The sequence below is a fragment of the Neolamprologus multifasciatus genome, chromosome 12, assembly GCF_963576455.1.
Source record: "Neolamprologus multifasciatus chromosome 12, fNeoMul1.2, whole genome shotgun sequence".
Taxonomy (NCBI): Eukaryota; Metazoa; Chordata; class Actinopteri; order Cichliformes; family Cichlidae; genus Neolamprologus; species Neolamprologus multifasciatus.
In genome coordinates, this window is record NC_140450.1 from 25,011,544 (window position 1) to 25,030,623 (window position 19,080).

At 40.9% G+C, this 19,080-nt stretch overlaps 1 protein-coding gene across 1 annotated transcript in view; it reads right to left on the bottom strand.

The window, feature by feature from the left end:
* Window positions 1-18,990, bottom strand: part of trpm6 (transient receptor potential cation channel, subfamily M, member 6) — a 19,791-nt gene extending 801 nt beyond the window's left edge. Inside the window, 40 exon segments of the mRNA XM_085180327.1 lie at window positions 475-587; window positions 706-757; window positions 853-1,058; window positions 1,135-1,217; window positions 1,340-1,638; window positions 1,745-1,810; window positions 1,967-2,017; window positions 2,134-2,159; window positions 2,256-2,320; window positions 2,438-2,484; window positions 2,731-2,833; window positions 3,004-3,095; window positions 3,407-3,987; window positions 3,989-4,065; window positions 4,355-4,805; window positions 5,998-6,130; window positions 6,232-6,428; window positions 6,498-6,612; window positions 7,478-7,652; window positions 7,753-8,004; window positions 8,105-8,233; window positions 8,360-8,515; window positions 8,634-8,786; window positions 10,072-10,300; window positions 11,284-11,552; window positions 11,703-11,828; window positions 11,948-12,082; window positions 12,380-12,433; window positions 13,079-13,213; window positions 13,877-13,977; window positions 14,116-14,188; window positions 14,270-14,393; window positions 15,760-15,934; window positions 16,030-16,201; window positions 16,333-16,457; window positions 16,714-16,927; window positions 17,233-17,434; window positions 18,058-18,096; window positions 18,292-18,371; window positions 18,516-18,990. Coding sequence (XP_085036453.1) covers window positions 475-587; window positions 706-757; window positions 853-1,058; window positions 1,135-1,217; window positions 1,340-1,638; window positions 1,745-1,810; window positions 1,967-2,017; window positions 2,134-2,159; window positions 2,256-2,320; window positions 2,438-2,484; window positions 2,731-2,833; window positions 3,004-3,095; window positions 3,407-3,987; window positions 3,989-4,065; window positions 4,355-4,805; window positions 5,998-6,130; window positions 6,232-6,428; window positions 6,498-6,612; window positions 7,478-7,652; window positions 7,753-8,004; window positions 8,105-8,233; window positions 8,360-8,515; window positions 8,634-8,786; window positions 10,072-10,300; window positions 11,284-11,552; window positions 11,703-11,828; window positions 11,948-12,082; window positions 12,380-12,433; window positions 13,079-13,213; window positions 13,877-13,977; window positions 14,116-14,188; window positions 14,270-14,393; window positions 15,760-15,934; window positions 16,030-16,201; window positions 16,333-16,457; window positions 16,714-16,927; window positions 17,233-17,434; window positions 18,058-18,096; window positions 18,292-18,371; window positions 18,516-18,758 — 6,118 coding nt within the window. The 5' untranslated portion in view covers window positions 18,759-18,990.
* Window positions 18,991-19,080: the final 90 nt, after the last annotated feature.

A 19,080-nucleotide genomic window follows, 5' to 3' on the forward strand; every position in this document is an offset into this window, starting at 1 on the left:
CTGAGTGTTTGCGTGTTTGTTTGCTGGGCTTGTTTGTTTGTGAGCACAGTTTCTTTCCGCGCAGTTATCCTCTAGATGCCGGTATCATGTCTACCCAGAGACGTTAATTAATAGCTAATCAAAGCTAATGTCTCAGCAGCACATCGGCAGCACAAAGACATGATTAATACATAATCAAAGGCCGCTCAGCACAAAGACGGGCCCTCCCTCATGCCTCAAACACTACTGTTGTTATAGAAATAAACGAACACTCGCAGCTTAATTAGCTGGCTGTTCGTGTGTGCCGTCTTTATTTGAAGTTGCTGGGGATTTCTCTCTGAGCCAAGCTGGCCTCCTGAGTGACGACACCGAGGTGACATACAAAGGCATGTATGCACACATGTGCAAAAACAGGTACATACAATGAAATGCTAATCCACATGTCACACACTGGATCAGAAAAAAACAGTAGACAAGGTTTTGTATGTTTCTGACCTTTTAGACCTAGTCTGTGGCACCAAGCGCTGCAAGAGTGTTTCTGCAGGAAACCATTGATGCCAGCATCTCCAAGATTATCAGGTCCAAAAAGCATCTCACCCCTGCTAACACTGCAACAGAGTCAGTCAGAGTGCAGACTTTCATCAGTACATATGGGATAAAATGTGAATTTCTAAAATCAGAGAATATAAATATCACTTATACGCATAGCAGAAATGGTTACTGCACCTCTGGTCCTCTGCCATAATGACTGTCGGATCAGTCAGCTCCTCTCCCACTCCTGTCAAAAGGAATAAAGGAACAGATTTTTTTTAAAAAGACTCAACATCTCACGTGTGCGACTACAAACATGCAAAGTAAAGTAAAAGTATCTGCCTTGTATGTCGAGCACCAGCAGCTCTCTGCGTGAGTACTCGTAGGTCCAGTGGGAAAAGGCTAGAAGCATTTCTTCCAGTGAACAGCAGGGGGTGATCTCTTCTCCCGTGTTGTTGTTGTATTTCATGAAGTCACCAGACATGTTCCTTTCAATCGTCAGCCACTGACCATTAGAATGCCAGAGGACCAGTGACACGTCAAGAAATCTGGTGGATAGAAGGGACAGTTATTAAATGCACGGACACACCTAACACACACACATAGGAAAGATAAAATAGTGACCTTGGTGAGTGGTGCAAATCATCAGGTTTGACTTGGTTAAACACTTGCATCATCTTCTGGGCTGCTCTCTGCTGCTGTATCTCCTTCACAAACAAAAATTGATCATAGTGTTAGAAGTACTTGATACTCAATTCAAAACTGTGAAAAGTAAAAGATTTGCTAACCAGCAAATGTAGACGAATCCTTGATTACTTTAAAGATTTACCCTTAAACAAAGCTGCAGTGCTGTGCTACCATGGAAGTACTTCTTACAGACACGAACCACCTCTGGTCTGAAACCTTTCACCACGTATACCAGACCGGGTCTGAGCACATCCTGTTCTGCCCATGTACAGAGAACTCGGCGGCCCTGCCGGAGGCCCCCATCCAAAGAGCCTTCTTCGCTCAAGAGGGGCTGCAGGATAGCAGACAGGCCTCGTGATGACCAGGAAGAGACTGAGCTGGATTCAGGGTCAGCATCAGAGGCTACTTCCTCCAGAGAGTAAATGCTCACCTCTTCACCTCCTACAGAGAATGTTCAAAAACTTGATTAAGTGCACAGAAATGGATTTTGGGGTAAAACAACAGTAATGAAAAAAGAAATAAATCCTAAATCAAACAAGCAAGTTACCCATGATTGAGACAGGAGTGAAAGGGATGGTCTGAGCCAGTCTCATCAAATTGTTTCTCTCCACAGCTGTTAACACACAGGCACGATACAGGCAAAACTACAGATGAGCTAATGTACGAGTATAATCACTGAAGAAATCACAAAAACAATAGATGCACAATAGATGATCCTTTCAGGATCTATTATTTAATTTAGATAATTTTCTGCAGATTGTGTAAATACCTGAGTAGTGTGGATACAAACTGTCAGTGGACTGGAATGAGGAGTTCTTGGCTGCAGCAGGTAAGATTACAGGGCATTAAAAAACAAAACAAATACATCTCACTATAACAGACACTACATGACCACATGTTACAGAAAATGTTTTCAATCTGTACGTCCAGAAATACCTTCAGCGGAAATGCCACTCTGTATTCTGCAACAGGCATCAAGAAAACATTGTTACGTTTAAGTAAAAAGTTTGGATAAATTCAGGGTAAATCTGGAAGGCTAAAAAAGAAAGGAGACTTACGAAGACCTGCGGCTCATGGACCTGGCCCAGCTGTTCCAAGCTGAGTGCGTGGGGCTCCATACATCCTACCAGTAATCAAAGCAAGAACACTGACATATTTTACACTAATTATTTTAGCATTACTATCGCTAATGTTCCCACAAATTACAAAATATTGTTACCACACTTTACCACATCTTTACCTGATGTGAAAAGACCTGTTTCTGCAGCAAATCCAGTTGTTCAAAATCTGAAAAAATATTGATATTAGCAGTTTTTAAGTAAAACATGAGAAACTTCAAGTGGTTGATAATTTAAACATCGCACATATACATATCAAACTTTGTTTCTTTTAATATGAAAAAACATCCCTTGTCGTTCTTCTTGTTCTACTGTACATATATACAGAGGAAGCAGAGTGATGCATACTAGCAGATGCTCTCTGAAAGCTCTGTGTACAAATACAACATGTACTCTATCTAAATGCAGGTCTTACTGAGCTGACTGAGGCTGGTTGAAGCCGACCGACTTGTGGGTTCTCCTATAAACCTCCGGCGCCTTCCCCAGCTGACATCAGACAACTGGGAATGCATGGCTCCCTATTTTCCAAAACAAATAAAGAGATGGAAAAGCTTCTCTGTAAAGAACCACCAAACAAAAATGAAAAACCCATTCACAAAGATAGCAGGGATTTAGTTTTATGACTTTGTGCCATGTTTTGCACCTGACTGATCCTCTGCTATGAGGAGCACAACTTTTTTCATATTACCAAATCTAGATTGCTCTCTCTTATCTTCACGGTCTTTTTGTTTTTGCCTTTGCTGTCCAAGACCTGAGTAAAGTCAGATGATTTGGACCACTCTGCAGAAACACAGATGTACATTATCTGTTATTGTGTGTAAATAGATGATAAAAAAAAAAAATAGACAAGGTACACACAGATTTTCAAAATTTCCTTTTGATCATTTTCATCAGGGGCAAGATACAGAGCAAATGACTGCTTATGACCTGAATGAGCCTTAAAGTTATTTTATAACATTGTTGGTTCTGACTTGCAAAATTGTTAAGATTTGCATGTGCTACATATGACAAAGCTCTTCATGCAAACTCATTGCTTTAAACCATCAGCGTCCAAAGATTAACTTGATTTTCAAACCCATGCGTTATCATACCTTGGCTCCTGCTGCATCTTAGTGATGTATTGTTCTTTAAACCCCTCCTACCAAGCAAACTCTCATTGTTCATTGATTCATTGAGAGAAGGAAAGGATCCCCTGGTTGGGCTGAGGGGTGCTCCAGCGAAAGCCATATTCTCCATGCTGGATGACAAAGATCTGCAGTAGCCATACGGACGGTCCCTCGACAAACATGCCCACCTTGGGGATTTTATGGGTTTTCTCCACTGGTTGGAATTTCTGGACCGAGAAGTTGGCTGACTATCATCACAAGAAAAGGCAGGATTTGTCAAACCCTCTGAGATGTCTTGTGGGTCGAACAGAAAAGCACTGCTGGAGGCTCGGTGCACGTCTATGTTAGGTGGTTCTTTCTGTGTCTTTTCCTCCTCTTTCTCTTCTCCTTCTTCCTCTACTTCATCCTCCTCTTCCATGGATGTTTCTTCCTGACTGGTAAACAAATATGGCTCACAAGTCCAGAATTTAAAATGGAGTGACTCCAAGCCTCTGGGAGAAAGAGGAGACCCACACTGGGATGGTTCACAGGACTCACAGGGTGTCTGATCTCTGACCGAAAAAAAATCCTCCACTGTTAAAGTGGGAGAGGGACGCAAAAGACCCTGGCTCAGAAGCTCCATGCTGATTCTCACATGGATGATCCTATGGGAAAAAAATAAGTGATTAACAAAGTATTTTAAATTCTTTAAGTCAGTGGTTATTTAGTTTTAATGTTATAAAGCTGTGAAGAGAATACATCACATTAAAATAAGGACTTTATGGATACTTTATGGATCTCTTTTAGCTTGTCTCCCTCTAAAGGCCATGTTCAGGTTTGCAACAACTACCCCTCCTTTCAAAGAGTCTAAGGATCAAAACATTGTATTTCCAATTAAGTGTGAGGGAGTAGTGCATTCTCTTTCCTTCTTGTGAAACAACATTACTAGAAGACAACAGTAAGCACCTCTCTTGCCCTTTCTTCTGGTTCTTCTGTGTGTCCATATCTTCCTCCCCTGCTTCCCCTAACTCCTACATGGCACTCCTGTGATTCCCGTCTATTTCCTGCCAAGGTGTAGCCCTTTAGCAATGAAGGCGGGGTACTTTTATATGGCTTGGCCACCAATCGTTGTATATTAGCCGCATCACCGTCTGCTCCACTTCTGTGTGGAGGGGTCCAGCTGTGAGAGATGGCGTGCTGGGATGCTGGGATGAGTCGACACTGAGCCAGGCGTGTCTCCTCCTGATGTAGGTTGTTGGATGCAGAAAGAAGAGTGAGGGTGTCCACAGCCAGAGCAGAGAGGTCCTGGAGATGACCGAGCTGAGAGTCTAAGTCTGACAGGCTATCCTGAATGAAGTTGACCTTCTCCGAAACCTCCCCCACCATCATGCACATCTCTTCTGTTCTGATGGAACAAATATGAGCAAAAATGGTGAATGACGTTTTTACGATTTATTTACTGACATTAAATGCTTTTTGTACACTAAACACAACCACATGTTCAGCTGTAAATTCACACCACAAAAGGCAAGGGAAGCCTGTGTTAGTAGGATCACAATACAAGCACAAGCTATATATAAGCTGGTATGTGAGACAAAGTAAATAAACATTTAAGAATCGACCTACCTACTTACTTTTTTGTAAGAAGGAGCATTGGAGGCACATTAAAAAAGTACTTTGAAACATGGAGATTAAAGTTATCGTTTCAAGTCAAACTGCCACGGCTGCTAAACCCTCTACATAATGTCTTGTGTAGATGAGTTAGTGAAATCATACTTCAGAGTTGGTTTTAGTAACAAGGAAATTATTTATTTTTAAATACATAAACACGGTGTGGTGATAAGCACAGAAATGCAGTTTTAACGCAGAAAGCTGCATCTGGTCAGAAGGAAAAAGGAGTTTTATGCAAAAATGAAATAGCTGGCAATGACAGATGCAAGAAAATCAATGGTTACACCCTAGTGCAGTAAAGGGGGTTTATGTTGTATCACAAGACATGATATGAAAACTGATCAAGGTATTTCAGTAACTCTTCTACACAAGGCAATTTGCAATGTTTGCAATGGGTGCAGCAGTCATCGCAGTTGTTTGACTTAAAATGACAACTTTAATCTCCACATTGTAACTTTATTCTCAAAATAATAATAAGTTTAATCTCAAAAGTTTGGCTTTATTGTGAAAATGAACAATAATATTTTATCTTAATGCGCCTCTAATACTTCATTTAAATCTAGTTACATGAGTTAACTGCTTTCATCTTGGCACAGTATGTATACCTCATTATTTATTATACTTATCAAACTTATCAATATTAAACTTAACAATGTGATGACAGACAGAGCGATTGTTCGTGTTATAGAAGAAATAATCTATTGGCTCTTGCATCGGACACAAAAGGAACTCTACATCAAAGCAATGATCCTGTGCATGGCTCCCAAACAAGACAAATTTACAAGGCTACAAAGTTTCCAGCCATAGTGATTTGGCAGGTTGGAAAGCGAGACACAGATCCAGCAGAAACACACAAGCGCTTGTAGCTCATCTTAAATAATCGGACAAAACAAAAGAAATGAGAAGCCCCTTGTTTGCAGTCCTACCTCTCAGCTGTGACTTTGATCCTGTTCTTTTGACTGCTGAGCGGGCATTCACTCTTCTCATGAAAATAGGCCTGCACACATTTCTCCTCAAACTCATGCAGCTTCTTGCGATCCTCGTGGCCCAGATAGAGCTCTAGTAAAAACAAGTGAGACAGAAGAAGTGACAAGTGTAGAGATAGCTGCCAAACTATCACCATTTTTCTTCCTTTCCAGAAAACATGATGTGGTACTTACTAAGTCCAGAGGCTCTCTCTTCCCGCTCAGCGTCGCCACTAAATTTCTTGTAAATAGCTCTCAAACCCAGGTCCATGTGACTGAGGAGGTTTAGGGGCGGTGGCAGCCACGGTCTCACTTGATAGGTCATAATGTAGCGGTACCGGTTGTACTTCCACAGCTTGTTGGATGTTGATGCCATGTCAAAGTAGACGTTGCTGTTAACAAGAGTTTGGTTTATTGAAGGGTAGCCCCTACTATAAACTAAGATTTTTCAATATGCTTACTTGAAAAATGCGATGAGGATGTTGACCATGATGATATACTGGACAAACATATACACAGCCTGGAGAAATGGTGCAAGAAAGGATGCAGGAGGACATGAATCATCTTCCTGACATGCTGCTGACACACAAAAATACGCAGATCTTACACACAGTGCAATAGTTTTTTGTTTGTTTTTTTTTTAATTCTTATTCATCATACAAAAACTACCAGAGACTTGGTATGAATCTCCTTCTGCATCATGAATGCTAAATTAGAACCACATTCATAGAAAACTCTACAGGGACAAGAAAAGGGCACAGAGTCTCGCAACATATGGTACAGCTGACATGGAGCTCAGATTTTAACATCACTCAGTCGGTCTGAGACATCAGAAGCAACCGAGATTGCCTAAATCCACGCTGGAGCAGAGTACATTAAAAAAATCTTAAAGTAAGAGAATTGGCACTGTTTATAGGGTAAAGTGTGACAGACCTTGCACTGATTTGTTTACTGCTCTTCTTATGGAAGACACAGACATAGCTCTTTGGAAGAATCCAAACTTTATTTTTTGAACAATCTAAGTTACACCTTCAACTAAAAGCAGCAAAAGGACCTACATGTACTGTAACTCCCTTAATCATTTATACCAATTACATTTTAAGTGATTTTGTTATTTGCAGCATATTTTTTATGCACGAAGAATCAGCCCCTGTAATAAGTGAAGTTGTCTAAATTCTGAAACAAAGAACTCCTTTCAGCTGGAGTCAATAACAAGCACTGCAATACAAAGGTGCGTCAAGCAAAGCTCACCTTGTGAGGTAAGACTGTTTGAATGACCTTAATTCAAGTGGAATAGGATAAGTGACAAATTAGCCTTGCAGCAATCTTCAAGTCAGTATTTCCAAGAACTCAGGGCAATGCAAAAATCATAAAGGTTAAATTCTACTGCTTAAAAAAAAACCTTTGGTTAATAAGTATCTAGTGTTATTGGGCCACTAACGGTCTATCTCTGATGCATAGACCTCTCCATAGATCATCCAGTAGGGCTGGAAGACTATGTCTCGAGCCAGGCTCCATGATGGCTCCTCATCTGGTGACAGGACAGCCTTCCTGGATACTCCGTAGGTCAGCAGCACTATTGCCATCATCACCACAATGTAAAACATGTTTCTGGTCTGGGCACAGAGAGAGTGAGAGGCTACTAAAAAATAAAAAACACACACACACTTCTCAACTTTTTATGTTTCCAGTGAGTGCTGTGCAGTCTGTACACACCATCTTAGTGATCATGGTGAGGTAAGGGCCAGCATGCTGATTAACGGCCAGTAGATCCATCACCCTGATAAACCAGAAGATGATGTCCAGGCAGTATGTGAGGCGTCCTGCTGTCCGGTAGGGATCAGAGTGCCAACGCATTGACAGTCCCGCCACGAAAAGCAGGATGGCGATGAAATCTGATATGTTCCAGTATTCTGAGAACCAAATCTTCAGCTTCTGGCTCAGTTTTGTTGCCTCAGACATTAATATCTAATTACAAAAGATAGAAACTTACATTACTACTGACTTGTGATTTTATGTTCTCCTGTAACACTTTTTAATATATCCTGCTAAGAACTGAACCTCTGACCTCTCTGGTTTTCTCTGCTGCAGTTGACAAGATGTATGCTATAACCAGCCACTCCTGAACACTGGGTTGATCCTCCATCTTCACAAGGACAACATAGGAGAATAACATCAGAAAGGCCAAGTAGGACATCTACAGTTGAATCAGAGAAAAGACATTCAGACAGAAGGATGAGAACAATGTATAATAATCATTTGCATGATGCACTTTGAGAAAGAGAAATGTTTTATCGTGTGCTAACTAACATAAAAAACCTACCGTGTGAAACCAAAACTTGACAACAGGAGCTGTGTAGAAATCATAGAGTGTTGTGATCCAGGAAACACAGCGCACAGTTATAGAGGACATGGTTTCTGACACAGGACCAACACGTTTGTCTTGGAAAGAGAGTCCTTGCTCTGCATCATGACTACCCTGCATGGGTAGAGTAAATGAAAAAAAAAAAGAAAACCATACAAGTGAGGTGAAATACTATGAAATACTGTAAGATATTAGCCCGTTGAAATTTGAAAGTACTGCACTCCTACTGTACCGTGTGATCTGAGCCCTTGGTGCCTGGTGCTGGCTTGACTGAGTCGAGTCCAAACAGCATTGCCTCGTGTGTCTGTGGTACGTGACACATTTCAGCTTTGCTTTTAAACTCCAGAAGTAGGATGGCAGGAGGCAACAGAAGGCTCAAAATGATCTAAAAAAAAAAAAAAGGAGAGTATGTCTGCCTACTTTAACAACCTCCAACAAAACATACTGCTTTGCAAAATATGAAAAAAATAAAACACTTAAGGTAAAAACACAATCATTTAGCACAACCAGGCTTTAATGGGGGTGATAAAAGCAGCTGGTGATGTGTGAACCAAAAGAAAACAGCAAATAATGGCTGAAGCGCTCCCTCACTCTACATGACAGGAAGATATAACAATGAATGAAAATTACCGATGTGGTTTTGGAGTGGAAAAACATGGCTTTAAGTTCGACCCTAGATATCAAATCCCAGGCAGAACTTCATTATGTGACAAAATGCTAATTCAAGATTGACAACAGTTAAATGTAAGTGCAGAACACCATCCTCATTGATTGCTAATATGTTTAATCCAGAACACTTTAACAATCCCTAAGGAAATTATGCAAACAGACAATGTCAGAAGTGGGATTCGAACCCACGCCTCCAGGGGAGACTGCGACCTGAACGCAGCGCTCGGTCATCCTGACTTCCTGCCTAATGGATTGTAAATTAGAATCTGGGACCTGATGAAGGTCGACAGGACTGAAACATTGCAATAAATATATTAGAAATAATGGCAAGCTTTTGCAGAGACAGTCACATTTAATTGCTTTTGTGGAATCTTACTTACTTACTGACAATACTGTGCAGGCTCCTGTCAAGTTAACAGGTTAAGTTACTTTTTTGTTAAACTTAAGTGTTAAGCAGTTGTGCTATAAGCACTACTTAATTTCGGATAGTTTTGTGCTTACATTTGACTTATGCTGTGTCATTATATACAATGCTGTGTCAGCACTATGACATTATAATACTGCTGCTGCTACCAGCTTGTAGCAAGAGATTCAAACTTTGAATTAGCTAGTCAGTCATCAATGATAGCAGGTAATAGGAAAAGAAAGATGGAACATGCCCTTCATGGACTAAAAATGCTGCATCCTGTGAGCTGCAATTGCTGATAAGACATATTCACTATTTTTTTCTATAATTCTGCTGAAATATTTTTGTATAATTTTGAAGCTATATTGCCCACCCCTACCCTGTACAGGTTTCAAGAAACATCAAGAAATCAAATCTGATTATATTAAATACAAGTTTAATTTTTTTTTTATTAAAAAAATAATAAATCGCTGTTGGTCTCTTAAAATTCACCTGGAATGCTAAACCCACCTCCTATCTTTATTTTTCTTTTTGCAGTGATGCAATTAAATGACACTGAAATGTGAATTTTATCTGGTTTATCTGCAAAGTTTACCTTCAAGAATGAGTTTTTTCTCATGTTAAGTGGACCGGTCCAGAGATCAGTGAGGAGAGTCTGGGTGCAGGAGTGTGAGACGAATGGTCTGTGACATGAGGAGACAGCCATCTGCAGACAGGTGAAGTGGCTCCATGCCTCCATCTCATAAGTCAACAGCTTCATGGCCATCTGCTCGTTCTGACGAAATGCACAATCTAACACATCCACCGCCAGCTTACCAAACTCACTGACACACAAAGACAGAAGAGATATGTGCATGTCAACTCTGTAATAATTCTAAAAATATGAAAGAACAAAAAAAAATTGTACCCATATCTTCACATATACAAAGTAACATGAAGTCCTGAGGGTAAAAAAGTGTACTGCATGGTAACGGTGCTTCACAGCTATAAAAGGTTTGGAGGTTTCTTGCATTTCAAATCTTCCAAGAGCATTTCAATGAGACTCCAGTCTGGATATTGCCTAGGCTGTTCCATTCAAGGTCAGCTTCAAATTAAACAGTTTCAGACACACCTTATCCTTAATATATCCTTCATAGCTGAATCAATGACTGCAAGCTGCCCAGTTGCTGTGAGACCGAGGCAGTCCCCAAAGCATAACCTTTCCACCACGCTTCAAAGACCGCAAGAAATTCTTCTCCTAAAAATAACTCCATATTTGATTTGTATGTCCAGAGCACATTATGTCAAACGTGTTGCTTCTGTCTCTGTGTTCACTGGGAAACTGTAGTTCTGCCTAATGTTCTTCTTAGACAGCACCTTAAATGCAGGTCAAATATGTCAATCTCTATCCGACTGTAGACGCAGGCACTTTGACACCAGAGTTACCTGCAGTCACTGTGATGACATTTTGAGTTGTTGGAGATTTATTTTTGCATCATGCTGTATACCCTTGAATTTGCTTGGGCAGTCAGTCCTGGATAAATTAGCATTCATTTAAAATTGGTGCCACTGTCTTATACTCGAGTGATTTATTTCAACTAAGTTGGAGACATTTTAAATCCCTTGCTAGACTCACAACACAGGCTTAGAGAGCTACTTAAATCTTAACACGATGACATCACATATTTCAGCGGAAGAGAGAAAACCAGAGCTTGGAAAATCAAAAGGTATTCCATTATGTGCCACTTTTTCAGAGTGTATCACTGCTATTAATAAGCAATGGATCACTGCTTGTTTAAAATAAGTCATACAGTTCAATGACACTCACAGTGAATACGTCTTGAATCGCTCTATAATGTTATCATCCAGGCTGCTTTGACGTGCTTCAAAGGCCATGGAGCGGTAAAGCTTGCAGGCCACCGTTGCACGTGCCAGCGCTTCTTCTCCATGTTGCCACAGGAACAGTGCCATTTGCTGCCTTTGCTGAAGGACTGCCCACACAAACAAGTCGTTGAAGTTGAAAGGAACCAGCAGTGGAGTATCATCAAGGCCTGGACTAGACACCTCCCCACTGGTACTGGGCGACACATCTTGCTCCTAGAAGAAAAAGTTAGATGTATGAAAAAAAAATAAGGGACAAGGAAATGAAAAAACAATAGATGGGAATGTGAGATTTTTTTGTCATAAAACAGATAGAAAAAATAGGAACTGTTAATCTAAATCTTAAAAAAATAACTCTAAACCAACCTTGCGTTTGTAAGGCTGGGCGGTCCTAAAGAAATGCAGGTCCTGGAGGCTCCTGTTCCTCGTAGAGCTTGGCATCAGTCCATGTCTGAGTTTAGAAAAGGTGGCTGAACTGTCTCGTCTACCATTCTACAGGCATCAAAACAGGCATTTGTATGAAAAATGTAAAAGTCATTAAACCAAAGGATTTTTAAATGGCTTTTATCAGGGTGCAGCGGGCAAAGAAAAAGAATACGATCATTGCTCACTTTTTCGTGCAATCGGCTGTACGCAGCTCTGAATTGTTTGCGTGTGTAGGTGCTGCGGTATGCTCCTCCTATAAGATATTCTATCACCAAGCCCATGTCAATGATCAAAAGACGATAACCTGCAGGAAGGGATGTCTCCCCACAAACACATACAAACACGATAAATAAACATATACTGTGCACATGTAAATGTGGCTGCTACAGTAATCAGTATTTATAACACAGAAAAGGTGAGGAACCACCCAGGTTGCTGTCAGTGCACAGTTCCTGCTATGGAGGAACATCAGTTCCACACATGGGAAACTTGCACATCTGTAAAGGCCTCTTTAATGCTGAACAGGTCTTGGAGCAACATATGCTGACAATGCCTTTTTCGGGAGGGAAAGGGAAGCTAGATGTGCACCTACAGCTACTCTCAATAGCAAAACTCACCTGTTTTGCATCTTCAACGAGGTGGTGCAAGAAGCGGGCTGTTGGCCCTTGTGCCTGCAGGGAGGATTTTGTATAATTATATAAAAAAAGAAAATGACAGTTAAGAGAAAATGCAAAGCGCAAAATCAAAGCAAACCAAATTTACTAGTTACTTTTAACGGCTGCATAATGCACATGCAATCACAGCTCCACAAATATCAAATTGTCTCTTTAAGGAACTACTTATTCCAGCGTTATGAATAAGTGAAAAGGCTTTTATACACAAACATAAAGACAACATAGAGAAAGCTGAAGGTGAATGTATGGCAAAGAGCTCTGTGATTTTAGAAGCATCCTAAACCAACTACTGGGAAAATATTTTGGATGCAACTGACCACAAAACACAAGAGATCCTGGTGCAAAAACACTTACAGTGACTGTGATTTGGATCAAAGAAGCTTTGGGAATTGTGAGAGAAATTCAAGAGAAACAAACATAAAGGGATTTTGTATGTTTGCACAGCAAAGTGAAAGCCAAACGCAAGAGGAAATACCCCAAGATAATCAAAAGTACTCCAGTGAGTAAAGGTTATTTTCTGAAAAATATATTTCACAGAATTAATTGTACTGTTCTCCTTGATTAATAAAATGATGAATAACAAATAAGAAAAAAGAAGTGTCTTAAATATTTAAAGCAGATATATTAACATATTATAGTAACCATGTTGTAGAGCTCTTCAAGGCGATCGACTGTGAGGAAGCGGGTCATAGTCATGCCGTTATCAATCAGCATTTTGACAAAACTGACACGGTCCATCACCAGAGCATCCAGCATGGCTTGCTCCAAGGAGCCCACCTACACAAGTAAAAAATAATTTACATATCTCCTTTTTTGCTTTAATGGAAAACAATTGCACTACAGTTTTGCATTAATGACTCCTGTCAATAGAAAATTGTACTTAGTAGTCAGTATAATCTTTTAATAATATAAGTTTACATATGGTAGTGATAGGATGTGCGATCCTTAATAGTCTGCAAAGGCTTTGTGTGCATTCCAGAGTGCTCTGGCATTCATACCCACATCCTGGGAGCATGGGAAAGGTTATACCTTTTTTTATTGTTTTACGGTAGGATAAACGTAGCTATGTCAGTTTTAGTTTAAGTGCCTTTTTTACATATAGATGAACTGTTGGATTTTCCAGACTAGCAGGTTTAGGGAAGTCATTTATGGGATCACACTCTGACACACACATGCACACACACACACACACACACACACACACACATACATATACACCTCCACATTCCAATGTAAGGAACAAACACCCACTGATGTATAAATAAAGACCAGGGCAGTCTCAGAGCTGCGAGTCCCTGAGCCCTCACTCTCGTGCAAGAGCTCAGAGCTGCCCTTGCTAAGCAACAAGTAAAACTGTGTGTTTCTCCTCTCTGATTCTCAGCTGAAGAAGTGTTTTAGAATATATCTCTTAACAACTCCCTTTGTTTTTGACTTTCTCACCTGCCAATGCTGTCCATATACAAGGACGTCTTTCTGTGCAATGTCAGCCCTGTCCCACGCCAGAGTCATACTCAGCTGCTCTGACGGACTGGCCTTTGTGCCTGTTTTTGATTCAGAGCAACAAAACATATAACATAACTCAGATTTTCTGACTTACTAAGAGAAACGCTCCAGTCCCACGTTAATGAATCAAAGTCACTTGAGAGAAAATGTTTGATAATTAAGAAGGAAACAAGTACCCTTGAGAGTAGCGGTCAAAATGGCAGCATCTGGTGCCATCTGGTCATCTGACTCTGAGTCAAAGATGGTTATCTGTTGTTCAAAGAAACGCTGATTTAGTAGTCAGTGTCCTCAATCACAACACACACATGCCCCAGAAGCTGCTTTACTCACAGACTGTCTATGATCCATACACTGCAGCAGGAGAGTATAGAGGTCAGTGGCGTCAGTCCTCTCCATTCCAAACACATCTCCAATCGTGGTGAGGAAGTTCTCTTTAATGTCAGCTTCCAAAGGTCTGAAAACAAACAAACAAACAAACATAAAAACACAATCAGTGTACATTTCGGCCGGCTCGGCCCTTTCCATGTGGAATTGCATGTTCTCCCTGTATGGTGCTCTGGCTTCCTCCTACTTCCTCCTACAGTCCAAAGCTTGTTAGGTCATCCACCTAAGTTGGCAGTAGGTGTGAATGTGATCGCAAATTGTTGTCTGTCTCTCTGTGCTAGGCCTGCAATATGCTGTTCAACGTGTACCCCCGGGCAGCACACTAGTTAGCGCTTTTGCTTCACAACAAGAAGGTCCTGAGAAGGTCGCAGAAGGTGGAGTCATGTTCTCATCGTGTTTGCGCAGGTTCTCCGGCTTCCTCCCATAGGCTAAAGACATGCAATTAGTGGAGTTGTGTCAATTAGTGATTCTAAATTGCGCACAGGTGTGAATATGAGTACAAATGGTTGCCTGTTCCTCTATGTTAGTCCTGCATCAGACTGGCGACCTGTCCAGGGTGTACCCCACCTCTCGCCCTATGATAGCTAGGCTTCCGCTCCCCATAAGACTGAATTGGCGAAAGGCTAAGTACATGTATGGAAGGATAATGTACATTTGAAACAATTTAATATTTGTAATCCTGTGTCTTTTTGGTAAATGTTAAATAAGTGAAAATAAGAGTCTAACAAACTCATTTATGAGCTTACCAGAGCGGCCTTTTGCTTTTTTGCACTAAGAGGACACTGCTATCTAGTTTCTACTTTCTATCTCATTTTACAATCAGTTAATTGCATCATCATCATCAAGTTTTTATATGCACCTATTGGGTAACCCTTCCTAAAATATAAACATCACTCAAATGTAGTTAGCAGGACAGGATCATATTAGTAACTGTGTGTTTGGGTTCATCTGAGATGAGGAAAAAACAAAGAATGTGGCTGGGGTCTAACTGCCTTTTCAAATAGTTGGCATGTGCAGCTCGGCAGTAGTGTGAGGTATCTGCTAATTGGAAGGTCAGTGGTTCAATCCCTGACTCCCCTAGCCTTCACACTGAAGTATCCTTGAGCAAGATACTGAACTCTGCGATCCATCTACTGGAGTGTGAATGAGGCTTGTTGTAAGGAAAGTACTTTGGAGTGCTCAAATTGAGTAAAAAAGTGCTAAATCTGTTTACAGTTATTCACTCTAATGATATAATGGTAAAGGGGAGATTCTCCCTTTGCCCATTTTTCTCTTTTTCACCTTAAAATATGCCCCAATACTCATGAAGAAGGTTATAACTTCCACTTTGCCATAAGTATAAATAAGTATAAATTATGCTTGCTTATTAAACCAGCTGGCTCAAAAAGACCCTGCTATGCATCCACTACAGGCCTATACCAACCTATGTACTGTACCTGTCAACAGCAGTCTGCTTGTGTAAGAAGGCGAGTAGGTCAGCAGCCCTGCCTGATCCCTCAAACACAAACACTGGCACAGGGGGCACAGTGCTGACGTAGTCCAACACTGTAGACACCACAGAAGGACCTCCCTCCACCACCACACACACCACAGGCACTCCTTGGTTCAGTCCTGCAAAAAAGAGAAGGGATGATGTAAAGACTTCAGTCAAATCTGTGTGCTTCATATTTTGTTTCTTTTGTTAGTTTTTGCGCAAAAACACCCACGGGGATGTATTTTCTGTAGTTGTATGTGCTTCTCCAGCTTCCTCCTGAGGCCTTGCTGACAGCCATGCTTGCCCAGCGTTCCATCATCCACCAACAGGAAGTGGGAGTGGAAACCATTGAGACAGGCTCTCTTGCTCAAAGGGTTTCCCAGAGGCTGGTAAGGCCTGAAAACCTGAAGCGAGGTTGAATCAGTGTCAGTCAAAGACAAAGTAAAGCAGCGCAGTGGGATATGGTACTCTGCATATATCAAAAAAATGTGGTGAGGAATGAAGTAACGTGCAAAAACACAGTTTCAGTACTGACATCTCTGCCTATAAGGTCCATGTTGTTGTCAATCACTCCCCAGGGTGTGATGCCAACTGTGTTTCTCTTCCTCAGGTCATGGCTTCCAAAGGATTTAACTGCATCACCTACATATTTAGACACACCTGGAGGGGATGCAAATAGTAGCTGAATGCACAGCAAATACACAATAAGAACAAAACCTCTAAAATCCAAGGGGTACTTTTACAACAGCACGCCATACAGAAATGTAAGCTAACAGAAACTAACCAAAACTGAACCTTCTAGAAACAGAACACAGATCAACGTAGTTTTTTTTCAGATGTAAGTAATGAGATTGCTGCCAGTCACTAACTGGAGATTGGCAGAAAATAATACTCCACAAAAAATTGTAAAACTTACCTGTATTAATGCCATCGGTGAAAATCCATGCCCCTGTGCTGAGGGCAGCAGTGATCAGCCCTTTGCTAAAGGCCTGGTTGACTTTAGGTGGCAAGGTAAAATTTTCGGCGCCTCCGTGGACACTCAGCAGTAGCTTGGGTCTTTCCATCTGCCATTCCCTCAACATCAGCTGGAGTAATGCTTCTGGCTTGGAGTCGACAGCAACACGAACATACTGGAAAAACATGAAAGTGTTTCCAACTGAGAAGCTCTTTGTACTTTTCTGAGGTGCTGCTGAGCCGATTGTTTTGTCACTACATTAGATAGCATCTCTGCTTTCATGCATCGCGACCAAGCCTGCTTACATCATAGCAAAGCAAACTTTATGCAACCATCAAAATCTAGGTCTTATTAACAGAGTGCAAGCATTTGCTTCTATATTTGAAGCAGTCTCTTGAGCGTGTATACATTTACCATTTTACTTTTGAAAAAATGTTCCTTTGGCCTAAAGACATGCACAGAGCTGGTAAACTCACAGACCTTGGCTCGACAGACACGTGTGGCGGTATCTTCAAAGTCTACGGTGCCATAGGCATTTGTGGGACTGGCCCTGGTGTGGCGCTCCATGGACCACTCCTCTCCACTCCACCATTCCACATCCTGTCCAGGACCAGGACAGAGGGACAATGGAGGAAGGGAGTCTTGCCAAGAGTGTTCCCCTATCAGGCGGCCGCAGCAACATCTAGCAAATAGAACGACATTGCATAGATGCATAGGAAGAAGCATCGTAAGGTAATTTTTTAGAATGATTAACTTCAATCATACTTTTACAACACTTTAGCATAATGTTGTTGATTTTAAATAAATTAAATTAAGTAGCTATTTCTGATAGTCTGCTTTTAGATAATAGGAAAGAGGCCAAAAACAATAACAAAATTATCAGTGACACTTGACTACATGTTAGCTCCTCAAAATAGACGCAGGGTTGTTAATAAGCAATAATAATATGCAGGCGCATGACAAGCCCTAAAAGATGAAAGAAATCCACCTGGACTTTTTAAACCAGCCTTCAGTGATTCTTCCATTTATTTTCTAAATCCCACACTTCCTCTCCACCTCCCTTTGCCCTTGAGTACACATTTCTATGTCTGGCTGTTGTTATCATTTAACAGACCATGAAAATCACACATTTCCTGCCATTTCCCCATAATGGTGCAGTGCAAATGTAGGAGAAAAAAGGCAGAAAAGGACATGATGAAATGCTGAAAGAATGAGGGTGGAGAAAACAATACAGACGTATGTAGTAAGAAAATAAGAAAGAGTTTGGTAGGACAGCATCTTCAGCACACAATTCATCAGTGATACCTTATCAAATTTTGGCAAACGTGGCATATTGGAATACATCTGAAAGAGACAGGAAGCAACGCGTTATCAAAATATCCACATGGCTGCTATTCCTGGAAGTAAGGGCTACATGCCAAATAGTTCTGCTCTCAGAAAAATGTTATTTCAAATAGCTGCTGTTAATGTTATACTACAATCTGTGTGTTTCTTCTCAGAATCATAAAAGATAATCAGTGCAATCAAATCCCAGTTTACCTGTGCTGATCCCAAGAGGAAGGGATGAACTTCACACACTCTCTCCTGAAGAAGGTTTCCTCAATCCAACACTTTCTGGACTAAAAAAAAGAAAAGCAGAAAATATTTACTTACAGCACACAGATACTGGAGCTGTTAAGCACTATATTGTCTTCTTTATTGACTCGTATTCTAGGAAGTGGAAGCACATTAGTCCTGAAATAAAAAGCGCGTTTATCAGTGACCTTCTCAGTGAAGCTCATTTTAGTGTCGATCACATGCTGAGCAAACAGTGCAGTAAGTGTAGATCCCTCCCCATCACAGAAAGCTGAACTGCAAACACCTAAACCCTGAGCTGCAGCACTCAGCCGCTCCTTCCCCTTCACAGTAAACTTTCCTTCATGTTTCCCAGGAATATTCAACAATGGCCTCACTGCAGGGAGAGAACTGCTATCAGGAAACATGAGCACATACACAGACCTACACATCCTCTTCCTCTGATTAGTCTACACGGTTAGCGAAGTAAACAGTGCTCAAATGGAGCTGAGTTTTATATGCACTAAATAAAACCGCCCATTGTGCAGCAGCAGGACCAACAGTTTAACACGTATTATGCACAATGAACACCCGTGTTATGTTACTACACTAGTTCATTAAAAGTGTATTACTATTACCCGTTTTATCTAACTTAAAATCACCGCTAAGCGCTGCTAATATCACTGTTAGCAAACCGGTAACAGAGAAATATTGTTCAAATTTCTCATGAGTTCAAGTTCACATTTCGTAAAAAGTACACTTGTTGGAAATAAG